The following is a 21,118-nucleotide window of genomic DNA, read 5'->3' on the forward strand; positions in this document are numbered from 1 at the left end:
CTCCTCCGACGTGCTTGCGGGCACCGGCGTCGCCGTCACTGTCGAGGTCCCCGACGCGCTGCTCCAGCCCCTCGCCTCCTCAACCAAGGCCGCCGCCGCCTGATTCTGCCGCTTCCCGGGCTCCGTCTCCGCCCCAACGAGCTCCGCCGCCCCTATTGGGCTCGCGGAGGCGGAGGATGCCATCCTGCGGCGCGCCCTCGAGGTGCGCCGCGCGGTGGCCGCCGAGGCGCTCGTGGCCGCGCTCAGCGGCGGGAAGGTCGGCGGCCTGACGTACGTCAAGAACCTCACAGCGCGGATGGGGCCGTTTGTCGACCGCGTCGTCGTCGAGGCCGCCGCAATGCGGCGGGACCGGCCCGACCTCGCGCACATGTCCTTCAACGCGCGGGCGAAGGCGTACATCCAGGAGTCCGGCCTTGTCGAGCTAGTCAAGTAAAGATCCCAGCTTTGCAATCCTTCATCTGTTTCCTTTGTTTATTTCTGTTCTGTTTGCACAAGAATTGTGATAATTCGAATACCAGAGGCATTGCAAATCATAAAAATGCAAGTTTGTAGTTTATACACGTGAAATTTTCCTATTATGATTGTGATGATTACAATTACATACTTCAGGTGGTTCAAGCACAATTCGATGACATATCCCCAAATTGCCAAAGTTGTTTGCGCTTGTTCTGGCGATTTGGGGAAAGTAAGGACGATGATAAAGTGGCTGAGGTCAATTTATGTAAAAGGAGATTTTTTGGGGCGTGTCCTTGCAAACGGTGGATCTTTTCTGAACCGAAGCTTTGAAGAGTTGGAAGATATTATTGGCTACCTGGAAAGCTGTGGCGTGAGGAGAGACTGGATTGGTTATGTGGTCAGTAGATGTCCCCAGCTGCTGAATCTGTCCATGGATGAGTTGGAGACACGAGTGAGGTTTTATACAGATATGGGTATGGATGAGAAAGACTTTGGCACGATGGTCTATGATTATCCAAGAGATCTTGGATTTTTAAGCTTGGAAGAGATGAACAGTAAGGTGTTTGCTTTACGTTTAGTTTTACTTCTGTGCTATATTCGGCGCACACTGCACATTGGCAGGATTATTAGCCTCTTTTCTTTTATGCAGTTCATTTTCTGTTCCTTGTTATGAAAAAAAGTAAAGAATTGATCTTCAGAATGGTTGAAGCTCTATTTATTTCAGCTCACTAATCACTATGAACAAAAATAGGATGAACAAAACTGAGTCGCGGTATGCCTTTCGCCTGCTGAAAAAATAGGATCAATGTGCTGATGAGTAATATGTGCTGAAAGTGTGAACTGCTAAGGAACTCATTGACTAACCTTCCTTGTACCTTTGGAAGGTTTTTGATAAACTAATTAGTTAGTTGAATATTATATTCAGTTCTTGACTTCTATTTTTCTAGTTGGTAATGAAATATCATTCTGGTTCACAGGTTCAATATCTGAAAGAGTTTGGTTTGAGCACTGAAGAACTTGGGAGGCTACTGGCTTTCAAGCCACAACTCATGGCCTGTAGCATTGAAGAAAGGTGGAAGCCTCTTGTGAAGTATCTGTATCACCTTAACGTTTCACGGGATGGCATGAAGCGAATGCTGTTGGTCCAACCTACAATATTCTGTCTTGATTTGGAGACAGTGATAGCACCAAAGGTAACTTCTTAGTTGCTTTGAAATATATTTGCATCTTTTTAGCTGTTACACACTTCTTTTCTACTTTTGGTATTCACAAAAAATGTTATGATTTGTTAAGCTGCTCCATAAAAATAGTTTGATTTTTCAGACTTGCTCTTCAAAGCTCCAATAGGACTAAGTAATTATTTGTTTCTGCAAAGTGTGCTACTGGGATTTAGAGCTCTGAATGTTCTGAAGTCAATTAATATGACTCATCTACCTCTATGCAAAATTCTGTTTCAGGTACAATTTCTACAAGATATTGGTGTACGGAGTGATGCAATTGGCAATGTGCTTGTGAAGTTCCCTCCTGTATTAACTTATAGCCTATACAAGAAAATACGCCCAGTGGTGCGTTCTTATATCTTGTTATTATTCTTTTCAGTTTTGATAATATTGATTCATTTTGTTTGGATTTTATTACATCGGCTTTTACTATACTTGGTTTCAATAGGAAATTAGTGTACAAATTGTAGGAATTTTATTTCACTGACAGTTGGGACAGTACAGATAGAACCATAGTAAGTACTGAGTAGTACAGTGAGTCAAATCTCAGAAAGCCTCATTCTATCTATAGCATTAACTTCATTTTTTTTATATAATTGGGACCTTTGAATAACGAAACTATTTGACTATTCAGTGTGCAGTTACTTAAATAATTCTCCGTATTGGTTCATCATGATGAGCTAACACATAAGCAGTCAATTTGTGCATATACTAATTGGTCAGACTCCTTCGAGTGATCTGTTCCTTCTGTTTGTTTCCCCTTTCTTTTCTCCTTTTCTTCTCTCTGTACAGAACTTTTGTTTTTCATATTTAATAATATTACTAGCATAAATGCCCGTGCGTTGCTACGGTTTCTTACCTGCTCCCAAGTTCTCATTCGCTAGCTCCTAGTTTGCTTGCTTCACTTCCTAATCTAGTTTAGAATGTTTCATAATATTTGTATACATCTCTGATAATAATAAGCGGACAACTCCTTTGAATTCTACATGGCCTATTTGAACGGTGGAATCTCAATTTTTATACATATGTAATGTGTCCTACATCTGGTTCAAACATGCATTAAAACTTCTGGTAAGATTCAGTACTAATGCAACTTCTGTCTTAGCTTTTATGAATATGCAATTTAAACATAAGAGATTGTCCACAAAACTTTCAACCTATAAAAAGAAAAAAATTGCAAGGCTAAAATAAATGCTCAGTCCTTGATTATAATATGCTCAACAATTCATGCTTGGGCTTGACAGCCTGACATCATGGCCTAGTTGCTCCAAGAAACATGAGCAATCAACCAATGCAAGTATCCTTATGCAATTTGCTCCTCGTAATATAGTTAATGATGACCAAATGTTCTACCTACAAATTAAAGACTCGGCCAAATCCGCATTGGAGGATTCGACGTTTCTTCCCAGACTTTTTCGCGAGACCACATCAGGTCGGCAATCCATGGCGGCCACCGGCCAGCACCTTCCTGCCGCCACACCCCTGGCCTCGCATGGCCGCCGCAGGACGGGGCGCGAAGAGGAGGGGTCGCTGCCCCTTGAGCTCGCCGTGGCCACATCGCAACGACTTCGCCCAACCTCCCAATGCCGCTCCTCGAGCTCACCGTTGCCGTGCCGCCGCCTGCTTGAACCTTGCCCCCGACCTTTGCCGCCCCTCAAGCTCCCACTGCGGTCCGTGCGTTTGCAGTGATGCCGTCCGCACGTGCTTCCCACCGCAGCCCGCGCGTCCGTGGTGCTGCGGCTCGCAGTCGTCACCACTGGTGTTGGCCATGGCGAACATGATCGGGTTGACGGTGAAGAGCAGCACAAATCGGGCTTCCTGATGCTGAGCATGAGCTCCCTGCAACCCAAACCGAGCTTCAGACACAAAGCTTGAGCTCTCCGCTTCCAAAATCGATCTTCCAGATGCCAAGCTTGAGCTTCCCGCTGCCTGCGAGGATGGACTAGAAGGGTGTGACTACTGCCGCCCGTGGTGTTGGCGCAGGAAGAGGAAGGGGCAACCTCCCTCGACGCTTGCGCTCTGCAGCCACCACGGCCATGGTCTTGTGCCTTAGATTTCTTGTATCCCGCGTCACTGGGAGAGTTGAGGGAGGGGGAATCGTAGCATGTGCCTTCAGCCGTCGTTGCTTGCAGCGATTTGCACCGGAAGCAAAGAGGCTGCCAGAAAGAGGAGGGGTAGGCTCGCCGCTTGCCGGTTTTGCTTGGCTTGGGCTCACGAAGGGAGTGCAGGACGGAGAAAGAAAGCAGACGACAGGTGAGAGAAAACGAACTACGGCAGTTTAACTCCCAGGACTGCGGGTTGATTACGAAAAACTTGAGAAACTTTTTTGCAAAATGATCACGACGGTTGGAAGAAACAACCGCACTTTAATATTAGGTATAGATATCCAGGAGGGGCTTCTTTAAAAAAGAACTTTGTGCAACATTTTTTCAGTTAATCTATTACATATAAAAGATTTGAACCTAATATGCATCTTTCAGCGATGATGCAATACTTGAAATTGAACATCTCAAGTTAACATCAGTAAATTTGATAACTGTCCTAGTGCCTTGTTTGAAAACACAAGTGTTATGGTGGAACAAGGGACATAATTTTTTCAAAGTAGAGTGTTTGTTTCCAGATTTTTTACTTTTACATATTCCTTCTGCTACTAAATCTCTCTTACACGTGTGCAAACCGTAGGTTATTTTTCTGTTGACGAAAGGTGGAGTAAAACAGGATGACATTGGAAAGGTTATTGCTCTGGATCCACAGCTCTTGGGCTGTAGTATTGCACACAAGCTAGAAGTTAGTGTCAAGTATTTCCGGTCATTGGGGATCTACCACTTTGTGCTCGGTCAGATGGTTGCCAACTTCCCAGCACTTCTTAGATACAACGTGGATATCCTAAGACCAAAATACCAGTACTTGAGGCGTGTGATGGTGCGGCCACTGAAAGATCTCATCGAGTTTCCACGGTGAGTTGGAGTTCATGTTTTCTTCTAAAACAAAGATATTGATAGCCTAATTGATGCCTATCCTTGTGAGTTGTAATTGATGGGTGTCCTTGTTGTGAGTTGTGACCCTCACCCCTTGTGCCTTTGTGAGTTGTAATTGATGGGTGTCCTTGTTGTGAGTTGTGACCCTCACCCCTTGTGCCTCGCTGCTGGATGGTTGTCAGGTTCTTCAGTTACTCCCTGGAGGACAGGATAGAGCCTCGGCACCAAACACTGGTGGCCAACAGGATCAACATGAAGCTGCGGTACATGTTGACTGGATCTGATGAAGAATTTGCAGAGAGGGTGCAGGAGGCCGTCGAGAGGAGAGCGAGATTCGAAGCTGGAAAAGGTGTTGCAGAGACAATTCCAGATGCTCCAGAGACATCTGAGGAGGAAGAAACTACAGAAGCAGCAGCATGCTGAAACAGCGTGGAGGTAAATTAGATAGATGTAGTATTTCTGAAAAAAAGAAAAGAAAAGAAAGAAAACAATCATAGCTTGCCTCCTTGCCTTGTACATGTTCTGAAGGAAAAAAAAAACAGGTATTTTAGATTTTTTTTGAACTGTAACCCAGAATGTAAAAGCACTATGTTCGTAATCCATGAGCCATGCCGAATTAACAAAGATAAAAGAGTAAAATATACGGCAGCCTGAACCTGTCATGGTGTCATCTAGGTTACTAAACTTTTAAAATGCATTTTCAAGTGTTTGAACTTATCTTAAGATGACATCCGAGTCCTTAAACACTCAAAACACATTTTCAAGTCTCTCAACTTATCTCAGGGTGTCATCCGAGTTTTTCAACTCTTAAAGTGCATTTTAAGATCCATTATCAAGTGCCAAGCAACACATGCATGATCACCAGCATTGCCATCAGCGACAAATGACAGGTTTTAGGATTCGAAAATATATTTTGAGAGTTTAGGAATCCGGATGAAACTTGAGGACAAGTTTGGGGGCTAAATATGCACTTTGAGAGTTTAAGCATCTTGAGACAAGTTTGCGGATATGAAAATACATTTTGAGAGTTCAGTGACCTGGATAAACACCATCGCTGGTGTATTTTAACTCTAGATAAAATTATAGACATTCTCTCAGTGATCAAAAGTAAAATCATACACGTATAATATTCATGAATACATACATGTGCATACATACAGAATTACAAAACTAACATATGTATGGAAAACTTTACACAAGAATAGGGATAAAATGAAGCCATCACAAGGAAAACACCAACTGACAACAGAACACAGACATCTGTTTGAAACACTGCAGAGTGCGACGTATGCGGCATACGTGGCTTGCTTAATTAGGCCTTGGGAGGTGGCGCCAGGAAGGGGATTGTTGGCATGCCGGGGATGGACACGGACGGCATCGGCGGCAGCGTCACCTTCGGCATGCCAGGGATCGGCGGCAGGGTCACCTTGGGCACGGCAGGCACGACGGTGGCGGGAAGCGGCGGGAGCGCGGCGCCCGGCACGGCTGGCATCGCGGGCACCGCTGGCACGGTCACCGCCGGCATCGGCGGCAAGGTCACCGCGGGCACCGCTGGCATAGGAGGCACAGCTAATAGTTTTAGAAACAAAGATCAGAGCTGGTACATTCCCTTTGACTTTCGTTGTTTCCTTCAGATAGTAACAACTATACGCTTGCCGAACTTGTTTCCACTTGCAGTCTAGGAGAGTCCGTCCATCTTTGGTGCCGCAAAACTAACACAGCTAGCTCTGCAAATGTTTGCTTCCTAGGAGTTTTTGATTTGTTCCGATTAGGTAGTACAATACCCCATGGTTAGTGGGGTCTTTAAGTTAGCCGGGGACTAGGATAACTACTATTATTATGCTTGGATGCAGGGGAGTTCTTATCTCCTTTTAAGATCGATTGCACGGAAAATTTGGATCACTAGTGTCTTGTAAACATGAGTACAGAATGTTACTGCTTCAAAGTAATACACGCATGTGAACATATCCATACATTATCTGCCAGTTGCAACGAGGTTCTCACCATTATCTGTAATCTCTGTTATCCAACTTGAGAGGCATGAATTCCGCGACAAGCTACTCCTTGAAGTTGTGGTTTTAAAAAAGAACACGAGCCACGTAGTTGTACCTCTGTTATCGATCATTCATCCTTGAATACCCAGAAGTTAGTACTTATGCATTGCAATCTCAACTGCATTTCCTTAATCCTAGGGTGGACGCAACAATGGATCTAGAGTTACTAGGAAGCCATTAACGGATGCAGACCTAGATAGAATTTTTAAGATTCAGTCAAATTTCTAATATTTTTGAAGCTTTAAGATTCAGTCTTGTAAGGCCCTTACCAATCCCAAGACTTGCACTAGCATTAACATGATATCATTGCGCGGTATGCTGATATCTAAATGACTGCGGAAGAGAGTCTCTTGTTCTTCTTGGCTTTCCATTTTTACCGAAATACCTTTTCTCGTAAAGTTGTTTTTATTAGCACAATGCATTAACACATCCTTGCAAGAGTTGCTAATTTCCAGAAAACGACATCCTTGCAAGAGTTGCTAATTTCCAGAAAATGATTATACATCCAACTCGAACGAAGGGTTGCGTGCCATTCATCCAAAAATAGGAGAATATAATAGAATGATGTTTGAATGGAGTAAAACCAGGAAAATAGATCTCGCCAAACAACTATTGCATTAACAGTGACTAGCACTAATAGTAAGATTGCGAGCAGGATCACCTGTTTGTATCGAAGAGTTGTTAAGGCAAATATCAGTCGGGGTTTCATTTTCATTAACAGTGTGGCATGCCATCATTTTTGGTCATGTGGCAAAGAAAACAATAAAAAGAAAAGATGCAGTTTATCAAACTACCAAGATGCAGTTTACTCTCTTGCTTATATTGTCTACGAAGTAATAAAAAAATAAATATTGTGTTGGAAGGATTATTACGATCATTAAATAAATATTCTCTTGCACATGTGGCACCAATGAAATGCCAATATGACGCACCTTTCAGCACCAAGGATTTTCAGTAGCACTTGCAACTTTAGCCACCTGTCTTTCGTAAAAAAAAAAAAGGCATGTGTACGTTAAGCACAGTAGAGCACTAGAGCTCCTCTTGCAAACCATGGCGCACAACCGATTGATGTATATACGCAAAGTCGCGGGAACCTGTCTCCCATGGCGCGAAAATTTCGTTTCCCCCCAAACCCACGGCCGCCTTGTCTTCTCGGAGAAGCTTTACGGCCGCGGCGGCAACCGGCGACGACACGGTGTTCCTGCAGCGCGGTCGCCTCTCCAACCCCCGCAAGCTCCCGTCAACAGCCCGAAGGCGCGGCGCGCCCCGCTGCAAGCCTGCAACCACTCACCGCCGTCGACGACGGGACGGCGGCGCTCGCCGCCGACGAAGGGTACGCGCTCCTGGCTCCTCATCTCGACGCGCCTGCCGCCTACCCTGCCGCCGCCGTCTCCCTCCCCGTGCCCTTCGCCTCCTTCGCCTCGGCCCCCTCTCTCGCGGCTCCGCCAGCTCCTCCTCCCCACCGCCCCGCAGTTCCTGTGCCTCGCGCGCGCGCTCCTTTCCGTACCGCTCTGTAGCCGGCGGTCGGGCCTCCTCGGCCCCCGTCTCGACAAGCTCCCTGAGCACTTCGACGACGGCGCACCTGACGGGCTCCCGCTGCAGGGCGACGTGGGGAGGCTCATCTTCCCGCTGTTCTGGTGGCTGGATTTCGTCGTCGACGCCGGCGTGCTCATGACAAGCTCGTGCTGCTGCTGTCTGGGGCGCCTCCTTAGCTCCGGAAGGAACTCACCCGCTTGCTCCTGAGATCGTCGTCTACCTGAGCCTTGCCATCATGGTCGCCGCACGGAAGAAGCTTCTACAGGAGGACTAGGACGTTCGTTGTTGGACTTGGACCTGTACCACAAGATGTTGCAGGATCAGGTGATAGTGATAGTTATAGTATACGGTTATTTTCTTCAGATTTATTTCTGTAATCTGGATATGGTATCCTGATGTGGGCTGAGCGATTGTGGTATGCTCTTGTGGAATGTTTGAAGGAAGTTGCATCTGGACTGGGGACCAGATTGCTGTCGGCTGTGCCAGTAAATGCTGGGAACAAATTCCAGATCCACGGGGCAGCTGAAGAATTTTGGTGCTGTGGATCTATGGGCTGCTCACAGTAAGAAACTGAAAGGGAAGGCATCGGCCGATAGCACTGATGAGGCAAATCCTTGATGCACTGAGATCAGACCTGTGGTTTAAGAAACTATATTATTTGAGCCAGCAGTTTATCACTGAGTAATGTGCACTCAAGCTTAATCTTGTCCGTTCTTGTTTTCCTTGCAGATGTCTTGTGAGGCTTTTGTGAAGGAGTAGAACTCAGTTGACCATCCAAGGGGTTGCAAAAGTTATTGATGTTTGGATCATCATGCTCATCTCTGCCAATGGTGCTGCTCTACAGAAAGACCAGAGAAAATATTGAAGTACAAGATGTTACTGGGATGCATACAAGAGACACTGCTTGATCATTGCATTCACAGGAACACTGAATTGGTACAGGTCAGTTCTTCATTATTGTGCACTGAACATATAATGGTATACAAGGTGCGACTTTAGTGCTTAGGTGTGCCAATGATGGAAGGAGAGGCTTGAAGGAGTCGAGAGAGACTTGAAGGAATGGAATACATTCAAAGAATAATGTTTCGATAGGAACATGTAGAAGTTAGCAATCCACATGCCCAATCCAAAAGTTAGGATGTTGATATCCTTGTACTGTTATTACTAGAATTATAAACCTTTTATCTTTTGTGTACTTTTTGTTGGTGCCTCTTGTCAATTTCATCTCTAGCCTACCCAACTTCATTTAAGGGCTATGTTGTTGTTGTGATTGTAGACTGGCAGCATATGCATCAGCATATGCCAATGTGACTATTCGTGCCAATGGGCAGTCTACATGAGACATTATTAAAATTGAATCAGAAAAATTTCATGTCATACCCTGCAGTGAGCGATTACTTATTGGCTTGCAGGGTAAAACAGAGCTAGAGAGTTAACGACCGGCCTATTTGTTTATGGAATTGCTCAAAGAAGTTAATCATACTTGCCTAGGCAAGAGGAGGTACCCCATTGCTGCCAACAGTTGAGTTGGCTATGTGTCCATGGCCATAATAAAATAATCGAAAAATTTCTTATGTATGCATAACGAGCTGACATGCTCTTTGTTATTTCTAAAATGGTAAATTATGTACCTTTCCTGTTTATCCAGATAGGTTGTTGGTCAATACAGCGGTATAATAAATGGTTTAGACTCTTAATTTGTGAATTAGCATTTATTGTACTGAATGCCTATGTACGGGTCCAGCATATAGTCCAGCTTATATAAAAAACCTATTATCCTAGTATGTCTTCACACTAGATGGAATGTAGTGCTGAGTAACACTTGCAAGTAGTAAGGTCATGCTTAATGTTACGTATCATTCCAAAGGAACTACAGGGAACCTATGATCCAACACGATAGGTTGCGATGGGAGTGAATGGATGCCTAATGTGCTTCTTTGTCAGGTCCATGGCTTTAACGTGTAACGTGATTCAGAAATGGTAGACATTTTGATAGAGAAAAAGTCTTCCAAAGTATGTTTTGATCCTTAATATCTGTTGCAATATAATGTAGATTGCTAAAGACTCAATATAATCTCAATGGCTCCCCAGTCTCCCTGAGATGGAAGAAGAGGGGCGTTAGTTGCAGAAGTGGTCTGTGGAGGAACGGAGCTGTATCTGAAATAGGAGCGGGAGGCATGAGGAGCACCAACGAGGCATGGTGTCCGCAACTGCTAAGGTATCTTTAAGAAGCCAAGGCCGGAGAAGATACCTCTAGTCTGGTGTCGGCAACTGCCAAGGCTGGAGATATCTGCAATGATCATGAGTGCAACATCGGAGTTTGCCACAGAACGCAGCCGGCAGCCATGCACATCTCCTTGCTTATGGGTGTCATCGGTTACTAGGCTTCGAGCTTTGTACGTTACAACGAGAGGATACCCTCAGGCCTCGTTCGATTCTTTCGGAACCGCTCGGAACGAGATTTATTCCGCACGGATTGATCTAACCCAATTTAAAATCCAGCCTAATACAAAATAACCGTTCGGTTCGAGCTGGAATAGAGCTGGCCTTGATTCTATTCCAGCTCGTTTTGTATTCCGATCTCTTAGCGACCAGGAATCAATCCCATATCTTGACCTCCGGAATGAAATCCTCCATAATCGAATGACACAACCGGATCCACTCGTCCCCTCCAGGAACGAATCCATTCCATAATTCAATCCTTAACAACCGAACAACGCCTCAACCCTCTTCCGTGACGGACATGACCATTCCGAGTGCATGTATATAGTTGACCAGGGTCTCTGTACTGTGTTGTGTTGATAGAAATGTTCCATCATTTTAGCCTTCGATGCCCTCAAAGCCTGCGGTTACCATGGTAGGGCCGCAGCTGAAGCCTTGTGGCTCGAAAATCACAAGAATGTCTGCACCGTTGCCTCGTTTATTTTCTTCTCGGTACATAAATGTTAGAATAAGAAGTTCATGACTAGTACTCAGCCGAGTGGGGATAACAAGGAATGGTTGGATTTTGAACCAAATTAACAACGCTTACACAGTAGCCGCCCTGCAGGTTAAAATTGAGAGCGTGGACTTGCATGGTTAGCCATCCACCTCACTGTTTTAGTCTTTTTGTGCAAACACTTTCAAAATCCTAATGCTTTTTATCGGTTTCCCCCACACTCATCTTGTTTCCTCGGGAAAAAGAAAGAAAGAAACTTCATGATTGAGCCACGAGGGCAGAAGGCACCATCTACTCTAGAATAAGTTACCTGCTGTCATAACTTCTTTTAAGAAAAAGGGAGCCCTGCTAGAAAATAAATTTATATTATTTCTTATTCTAAGATACTGTACAGATGCAGACGCTCTATTAGTATCTTCGAGAGACTGAGCCGGCAAATCTTAAGATTGAAGAAGTTACTGGTAGCGTTTCGCTGTGCCTACCATTGAATGTGTGGCAGAATGTTACCTCCATCTATAAAAGATTAAGGTTCATCTACTTTGGTATTCTTTTTTTCGCTTGCTAGCAAAGCAAGAAGTACTCCTTCCTACCATAAATCTGAAACCAAGAAAAGAGATCAACAAAGGTAGTGGCTCCTTTAATTTCTTAATAAATGTACAAATGGCTGTACACCTTTGGAGTTGGAGTGGAAGGATAGTTGAGGCCAATATATATAAATAACCAGTCAGCCAGAAAACTCTCTACAGGTGAGCTTTAGATGTATCAGAACGGCCTGAAAGTACTATCCTTTTTCAATTGGAAGTACGTTTTTGCTACACTGCTCCCCTATGCTTCCCAAAAAATTAGGACTAGGAGGCATCGGGAGGAAATTAAAGAACATGCATGTTGTCCGCTTCAAGCTACCCGGTGTGGTTGCTTCCAATTCATGTGCGGATGGTGCACAATGTGTTAACGTTGCAAGCAAACCCCAGCAGTTTGTGAAGGTGCACAGCGATGAACGGTGCTGCACGCAAAAAGAAAAACTTTAACCCTTGCTGGACAGGTGGTTGACGCTGAACGGAAATCTTGATCTGAACAGGTCAAGGGTTCATTTCAGCTAGCTAGTTTAGACTGTCTTAGGCCGTTCGGCAGAGCTAGTAGCGGCTGCCGCTGCTGGCTTCTGCTGCCAGCGGCTGCAGCGCAGCTGCTACTGCTTGCGGCTTCAGCTGCTTCCAACGGCCGTTTGGGCCACTCCAGCTCCAAACTGGAGTTTCTCACTATTACCTGCAAACAAGCATCTATGTTGTTTTCAAAAGAATTTATCCACCAAATAATTTAGCTAGTCTCATTTGGCTATTCTTTTTTATAAAATGAAACTATTGTCAGGCGTGGGACTACAAATCATTCGAAAATTATTGAGAATTAAAAAATGTAAGGTTGTTAAGAATAAAGAAAATAAACTGTTTCCCTACGGATGGGAGCGAGGGAGCGGTGGCAGCTGCTCCTTAGCAATTTTCGGTTTGTTTTCCCTACGGATGCGCTGCTACGTTCGAAAATTAAATTTCTAACGGTAAAAGGATCTACAACATTTAAATTTTGTCGCGCAAACATAACCAACACACTGGAGGGTACGAACGTACACAACAACTACTACAATTGGTTACATACAAATTACAACATCAACGTACACATCATACACCCATCATTTACATCAAAGAGACTCCTGCCGCAATCCAATCTCGTACAGAGGCCATATCAGGAGTAGCATTTGCTGCCACCCATTCGGACACCCCATAGTCCGGAGCTCGCGCCATGGTCGAACCTGCAGTACTTGCATCGGCAAGGTCCAGCAAATAATTATGGAGTGCAAAGCAAGCAATAACAAGCTTCGTTTGCCGATCTCGAGAGTATAGTGGAACTTCCCGCAGAATGTGCCACCTGGATTTCAGCACGCCAAATGCGCGTTCGACCACATTGCGAAGACTGGAATGGTGAAAGTTGAATTTCTCCTCCAATGTGTCCGCCGACCTTCTGCTAAACTCCTCCATACCTGGTATTTCGATACGGCCCCAAATACCCTTCTCGAACTGCGTAGCCCGAGTCGACCAAATAATATCGGCCTACATATAATCAAAAATATTCAACATTAGTGCACCATATTTTGCAATTGCAGCTTCATGTGCGTAATTAGTGAAGTACCATACCTGCAGGTGGATGGGGGTAGTTCCTTGCCGCCATACAATCACGCAACACCGCCATGTCGTGACAGGATCCTGCCATCCCCGCTCCTACATACGTGAAGCGCATGTCCATATCGACTATAGCTAACACATTGAAGCTCGTCCACCCTTTTCTGTTAATAAAATCCACACGGGACTCACGCCCGACCAGTACTGGAATGTGCGTACCGTCTAGAGCACCTATGCACCCATCAAAGAACGGTGCATATTGGTTGAGCTTATGATTCACCTTAGAGTACGCAGGATCCTTTGGAGCGATGACTGTTTGGGCAAATGAAAACATTACATTTGCCACATGCGCCATCTTCCTACTAACTATGTCCAAACTTCGATCAAATCTTTCTCTAATTTGACGGCAAGCCTGCTGTGTCGCACACGCCCACACGAACATAGCTAAAGCCTCAATAGATTCTACCCCTTGCGACGTTTTCAATCCATGATTGCTAACCAACATGTCATGCAACTGAAGGAACGTGTCGGGATACATACGAAAATTATCGAAGCACCGCCGCCTGTCCTGCAGGTTCAGCTCAACCCATTGCCGTCCCGTCATGCGTGGCAAATCAACTGGCGGGTTCCGTCCAGGACGCTGAATGCTGCGAACCTCCGCATATGCGGCTGCAGCTCCTGCTAAACACTTTAGATCGACCACAGAGCTGCTGTCGCTGCCGGTGTCACTGTTTTGTTCCTCTGCACTACTCATACTTGAGTGAACCTGTGCATGCACAATCGGAGGGGCATCAGCAAACCCACCTTACACATAGGTACTTGCACCGAATTATACATATGCATTTGTTTCAAACCTGTGCAGTGCCTGTAAAGTTCACTCTCCCCCTTCCTTGAGCTGATGCAGAAGTAAACCAATGCTCCTGGTACTGATGAGCGGAGGGCCACCAATGCCCTACTGAAGTACCTGTCCAAAAGTTAGACACAACAGACATCGAAATTCCGAATAACTTCACAGCACTGTAAAATGAGACAAGGTAAAAAAGTTTTGATCCAACTTGAAAGGAATTTAACTTGAAAGGAATTAACTTGAAAACTTAACAAAAAACTTGAAAACTTAACTTGAAAGTACTGAGCGGACTTGAAAGGAACTTAACACAAAGTACTGATCGAACTTAACAGAAAGTACTGAAAGTAACTTAACAGAAAGTACTAAAAGTAACTTAACAGAAAGAACTGATCCAATTTAACTTGAAATAAATTGCTAAGCATGGACGGCAACAAACTTCAAAGGAATTTAACTAGCACTAAAACGAAAGGTTCAACGAACAAGACATGTTACAGAAGCTAACATTACTGTTCCGACACAAATGGAAATATTATTTTCGAAACCCATCACTACAATAAAACAAAGTCATGCCACAATCACTTCTTGTTCAACATGTCCCAGTTGAATTGTATCCAGTTCATTCGGCCCTCTTTCGTTGTCATCTCCATCAACGCCGACCGATACTCCACGCTCTTAGTACATAAATACAGAGCCTGGCAGTGAAGCGGAGACCCCTCCTTTTGTTCATGGGTACGGTCTGCACGTTGCAGGCTCCTCTTTGCCACACTCTCAGATAGCTCCCTGATGTACTGCTCCAAGTTGTCACTTTTTTTTTCGTAGGACTGTCCACAGAGAATTCCCGGACCGGCCGTTTGGACATGGCACAAGCACTACTAGCAGGGGGGTCCTGCTCCAAGTCCGCTGCATTGCCCTCAGTCCCCACGCTAGGTGTCGCCTCACGCATACCTCCTGCCGTCAGCAAGGTGCCCCTGTCTTGGGGTTCATGGCCAAACAACTGAAATAATTCGTCGAGGAAAGGTGGAGGCTTAACAAAACTCGACTGGGACCTTGCCTAGGCGTCACCACCAGTGGTGTCCTGCAATGTTGAAGCAACAGTAAATGATCAAGGTCACAAACATAACAGTACAAATAAGATGCCGAGTAACTTAGGGGCCTAGCATAGGATGTACCTCTGCGTCCTCCTCCCAATAGGTGGCATCAGCAGACACAGCACCTGTTTGTGTGTCGCGCCCTAAACCAGATTTCTTTTGCAAGGCCAGCCAGCTGAGGAATGCCCTCCTCAAGTTGTTGAGCTTGTTCTGCAGCTGCTTGCTGCCCAAATGCAACCCAGTTTGTGCCCTGAAGCCTGAGTACACGTTCTTCCATCCCAACTTAGTGAGGCATTTGTTGCTCCAATTGAACTGGTTCTTCTAAGCAATGCACAAGTCCAGCAAAGTTTTCGTCGTGCCCTCATCCCAGCTGGCACAGTTATTCATCTGAGTACACAGGAGCTGCAATTATATGGCACCGAGCTACGGATAACCAGGAGCTGCGTACAAGTAAACAATCTAAAATTACTGGATATGTTACTTGCCTTAGCAGGTGTCTTGGCGCGTTTGTGGCGGAAATTGTACGGGCACAGGGGGGGAGTAGGACGAAGTCGATGATGATGCCAGTGTGGGCACCGTTGGTACTTCCTCGCGGTTGGCCTCCTAGTAGCCTTGTATCAGTCGCCTGGAAGGTGAGAAAACTGAAAACATACTGTCAACATAATCCAGAAAGTTGAAAGTACAATCACGGGCACAAAAGAAAGCTGGCACGGTTTTGATGTGCAAATTTCATCATTTGAATGAGTTATCCTGAATTTAAATTGATACACTAGTTCCATTTGACAATTACAGTAAGAGTGATATGCAATAAAAATATAGAAATAAGCATGCCATGGTAGGATGTTGCAGTAGGTAGTTTATTATCTAACATAGTCAAAGCATAAGCACGTTCATCTACAAACCACAAACAAATAGAGCGAAAACAGAGCCGAAGCAATAACTTAAATGACAACATGACCATTTCCTCAGTCAACAATGCATCCCAAAAGAGCTTCTGTATTTTTTGACTGAGCTCTGAGCTTCCAACATGAATCAAAGGAATTTCACATGTGAAGATTTCAATTTTCAGGAATCTCAAACCTTAACTTAGAACTTACAAATTTCAACTCCATTCTACAATACAATCACAATTCTAGAGAAGGTTCTGCAATTCACATCAACTATGTTGAACAAAATATGCTGCATTTTCGCCCACTCAACCATTTTCACCCATGCCAATACTGTGTAAGTAATGAAAATTAGAGTAAGAAGAGAAACAAGTGATGAAAACATATATTACTAGTATTAGAATCACGGCCAGAATCCATGAGCATAATACGTCCTCCAACAAGCCTCAAGAAGCATAATCCGATGGGGGAGCAGCCATACCTGTGAGCGAAGGGGAGCGAGGGGGCGACGGACTGGGAGAAGGTCCTTCCACGCGACGGCCCGCCGGCGGCGGAGAAAGGGCGCGACCGAGGGAGCGTTTGAGCGGAGGGAGCGGCGCCGGCGGATCAGGAGCGACCGCGACCGACGAAGGGGGCGATATCCGCGCGACGGAGCGGGCGACGCGACGGCCGGCCGACACCGGAGACCGGGCCCAAGCGCGGGAGCGGGTGCGCCCGGTCAAAGCTGCGGCGGCGGATCCGGAGGGACCGGCGGCGGCGGATCCGGAGCGAGTGACGGAGGGGGCGAGCAGCGGGACCGACGGCGGCGTCACCCGGCCGAGCGCGAGGGAGAGGGCGGCGCAACTCAATGCCGGCGGCGGAGAGCGGCGATAGCGTAGGCGCTGCGGAGCGGCGGGGGCGACGGCGGCGGAGCAGGGGCGAGAGCACGCGACGGAGGGGGCGAGCTGCGGGAGGCACTGGATAAGCACGGGGGCAGTGTCGGTGCGTCGTTAAGCCGCTCGAACGGCTTCCACGACAGGCCACCAGCGGAAGCGCACCGAACGGCTGGGCTGAAAAGCCCAGCCGGAAACATAGTTATTAGGACCGGACCGGACAATGAACCGTTCAAGCTCTCGGTTCGCGGTTTGATTGGTTCAACCGGTTGAACCACCGGTTCAACACGGTTCAAATATGGTAACTTATCAGCTAAAATCACAAACACAGCTGCAGCCTGATGGTTGCTATCCATGTTGCCGAAGGCAAGGTTGGGGGTTCGAACCCCAGCCACGCCATTTTTCCTCCCATTTTCTTCCCTGCGCGCTGATTTTTCTCCTTGCGCTCGGTTTTCTCCGATCTGTACCGGTTTCTTGCTAAAAACCGCCGGTTCAACCGGTTTTTCCCGGTTCGATTGCTTATCCGATCTTTTAGGCGGATTGAACCGGCCGAGGCTCTGGTTCGGTCTTTTACTGGTCGGACCGCCGGTCCGGTCCGGTCCCAATAACTTTGGCCGGAAAAAGCTAGCTCATTTGAGATGTTACATAAGATCCGATGTTTTCCTGCAATAACTTTGCAAATGTTAGGATTTTGTCTCTGCAGAAGAGTCTTAATTCTTTTCTGCATAATCACACTAAATAATAATTAATGTTGTACAAATACGGTGTTGTACAATATAATGAGATGATCTGTCGTCTATCGTGCATTCTATCCACAGCATCACTCTCTGGGTCTCCATGGATATGCTTCGTTCTCTTGTTTGAAGTCAAACTGCAGCTATGTGTGTTAGTGTTGTTTGATGTAGTTCTGTGGAGGTGTTTCTCTGTTTACTTAATCAAGGCAAAGAATTTAGAGCATCACCACGCAGCAGGCGTGAAGAGCAATCACTCATACATAAAAAGAATTCAGAGCACCATTATTCTTCAATGCAAGCAAATGACTTCAATGAGGTTAATTGTTTGTAATAATATATAGTCACTCGATAAATAAAACGGGGCATTGGCCGTGTGCGGCTGCAGAGATCGGAAACAATTTCCTCTTTTTTTTTTGCCATGGGGCGCTGATGACAAGATTGAGCCATTTAATTTATTCCTGGTTCTGGAAGTACGGTAGGATGGGCATAGCTAGATGAGCATTCTCTCTTCCTAAAACATACGCATCCGAACCAAAGGCGTCCTTATATATGTACGCTTTACCGTCGGAATCAAAGACAACTTCTCCAAATTGAGCTCAGACCCAAATCAGGAGCTGAAGTGTGCAGAGGCGTGGTGATTTTAGTATGTTATGGTAAAGTCAGCAAAGCCTGTAGGGATAAGAGGTGTCAGGAATTCAAAACATGCCCAAGGCAGACCATTATCAAGTCAACAGCAAGAACATGGGAAAAGCCGTGTATGTTCTAGAATCCAACTGGATCACCGCCGGCGTGCATGCACATACATTGAGCAATAGCTGTCTCTGTATGATATTTCCATGGAGATCAGAGCGACTCACTGCAATCCGTCTCGTAAGTAAATGGTGAGTTCTAAAATCCCATCCATATGCAATGCAAATGCGATGAAATTAATTTACACTTTAGCATGTGTTTTTAGCTATCAGGATTACGTTTGGATAACAGTTAATGATCCCGGATACTTATAGGTAGCCAATCAGCCAGAAAACTCCCTATACTTGGTTGACCTCTCTGCATGAAACTCAGAACGGCCGCAGTGGAGCCTGAACGGTTTGTGAGGTACTCGTCGTCTTCGGTATTTGGTCTCCGGCAGAATGGCTTAATGTGTTGTTGCAGTGGCTAATTATATTTTTTGCTGTAAAAACTCTATGCTCGGACTTATAAATTGTGTAATTTTGTAGTGATGCCCCATGCCTTTAGTCTGCTTTGGACCTTTTTTCTTCAGCACAGCAAGAAGTGCCATAAAACTGAAACCAATAAACTAAAATATATAGTTGTACACATTTGCACCGTAAGCTTGTATAGCACTATGTTTGGACTTTGGATAGTAGGAGTAGTTCACAAACGCTGCAATTTCCGGTTACCTTCTTCCGATCCTTCTCCAATTTTAAGTTTCGCTACACTGCTCTCAAAAGCTGGCTGTCAAGAAAACTAGGAGTTGGAGGCATCCGGAGGAAAGAAGACGCGTACAATGATCTTTAACCTATCTACCATTTCGTTAGTTCCACCAGGAGAAAGGTTTTGCTGTGGCGATCAATCTCCTTCCGTTAGTTTGTAATTAAAGGTGCACAGCAGAAACTTTGACCCTTGCTGGACTTACATTGCAGTCGTAGCATGTTCTGTCCCTGAATCACCAAAGCATGAATATTATACTTGTCTAGCAATATTATTCATCGTAATAGCATAGATCAGAGCCTACAAGCCACTATAATGGAGGTACGACATTCCGTATAAAAGCAGAGATATATGCCAAACTAGTATCCAGTGTTGCAGAGTCCGTCGTGTTCTTAAGTGCAGCAAGACTTGTACGTACGGCCTGGTTCGGCACTATTGCTGAAATTGGGTAGTCCAGACCCTGGCTATAGCACCAGCGGTCTTCAATTGAAACATGTACTGGGATAACTGATATATGGTTGCAAACAGCCGTTGGCGTGGACACTTTCGTCTCGTTTTCAAATTACGTGTGCGACGAACATTTAGACTATTCTAGTCAAATAATAGTTTGTTTAGAAATGTTTCTGCTTCAAAGTAACACGCGTATATGTGAAAATGACTTCCATGTATGTGCATTTATCCAATCACAAGTTCAGTCTGAATGAATACACAAGCCGCATTTTTTTTGAGCCCACCAAGCTGGACGGCCCACGAGCCACATTGATCAGACGAGCCCATCAAGCCCGAGACGGCTCCCTCCTCTGTGCGTGGGCTTCGCTAGTAGAACCAAGCAAATCCTAGTTGCGCGCACGTCTCCTATCCGGCGCCGTCGTCCTCCACCAGATCCGGCCGATCCGTGCCATGGCGCTGCGCTACCTGGCCAGGAAGGTCGGCATCCCTGCTCTCCGGCGCGCTTCGGGCCCCCGTGTGTAGCCTTTGATGGGCACAAGTCGGCCTCTCACCTCTGGCTTCAATCGCTATCAGGTTCGCCTGTGCTCCTTCCTGTCTTCTGGTTGTCTTCAGGAAAAACATCATTCACGATTCCTGGCTGTCGGTGAGGATATCCATAACTGAGATACCGTTTGCTTGCTCGTAGGGGCCGCCGCACCTCCCCGCCGCTAGGCCCGCGTCCACTGCTCCGTGCCTCCGTTGCTGCCGGAGCCGTGAGCCGGAAGTCCGGCGAGCGGCGAGAGGGTGGCGATGGAGCCACCTGTCTCTCCCGAATCCCACCTCTAACCCTAGATCCCGTGGCCGCCGCTGCTGCCATTATCGCCAGGGCTCGGAGCATCGCTGCCCCCTCCGCCGCACCTTCGGCTCTTCGTACTCCACCTTGCCATTGACCCTGCTGCCAGCTGCCGCCTAGACGCCTCCTCCGGATCCCGATCGCGTGGGTTGACCTGACGCCACCACCGCTGGCGTGGCGGCATGGGGCGCCGTGTGAGGGCGCCATCACCATGGCACGAGGAGGACGCGGGGGGTGCGGTGGCTCGGGCGGCTGCGGCTAGGTCCGCCATCCCTGCTCCCTGCCTTTGCCGCCGTAGAAGCCAAGGCTTCGATGGGCGACGCTCGGTGGTCGGATTCCGGCAGGGCCTCGTCTCCGCCGTCGCCGCTGCCGTGGGGTGGCTCGCGGGCATGGGAATCACCTGTCCCTCCTCCGCCACCATGCCTGGGGCCGGCAGCGGGCCGTGGGAAGCGTGCGCGGCGTGTTGCGGGTTTGGAAACCCGTACACCGTCGCGGCTGCCTCCGCAAGGCTCGGCCTTTTCTTGGGTGTGCCGTCAGATGGTCGCGGGGTCGCTGCTGGTGGAGGTCGCAGGGGTTGCCGGATGGCCGCACGTGGGCGTGATGGCGACACCCTTGGTAGGGTCATGC

General features: G+C 46.6%; 1 protein-coding gene across 1 annotated transcript; it reads left to right on the forward strand.

Annotated features, from left to right (window-relative positions):
- Nucleotides 1-165: 165 nt before the first annotated feature.
- On the forward strand, nucleotides 166-5,210 carry LOC101782902 (transcription termination factor MTERF2, chloroplastic-like). The gene is made up of 6 exons (XM_022824070.1): nucleotides 166-429; nucleotides 610-1,015; nucleotides 1,434-1,649; nucleotides 1,914-2,021; nucleotides 4,359-4,633; nucleotides 4,837-5,210. The coding sequence occupies exons 1-6, from the start codon at nucleotides 296-298 to the stop codon at nucleotides 5,075-5,077; spliced, it is 1,380 nt and encodes a 459-aa protein (XP_022679805.1). The 5' UTR covers nucleotides 166-295; the 3' UTR covers nucleotides 5,078-5,210.
- The last annotated feature ends 15,908 nt before the right edge of the window (nucleotides 5,211-21,118 follow it).

Source organism: Setaria italica, chromosome II (assembly GCF_000263155.2).
Source record: "Setaria italica strain Yugu1 chromosome II, Setaria_italica_v2.0, whole genome shotgun sequence".
Classification (NCBI taxonomy): Eukaryota; Viridiplantae; Streptophyta; class Magnoliopsida; order Poales; family Poaceae; genus Setaria; species Setaria italica.

What these genes read in the sequence shown, in the direction of transcription:
- LOC101782902 (XM_022824070.1), top strand. Translation starts at nt 296, where the DNA reads ATGGGGCCGTTTGTCGACCGCGTCGTCGTCGAGGCCGCCGCAATGCGG. An exon ending in ACAAGAAAATACGCCCAGTG is followed by an intron (nt 2,022 to 4,358) that starts GTGCGTTCTTAT and finishes TGCAAACCGTAG; the next exon opens with GTTATTTTTCTGTTGACGAA. An exon ending in GATCTCATCGAGTTTCCACG is followed by an intron (nt 4,634 to 4,836) that starts GTGAGTTGGAGT and finishes GATGGTTGTCAG; the next exon opens with GTTCTTCAGTTACTCCCTGG.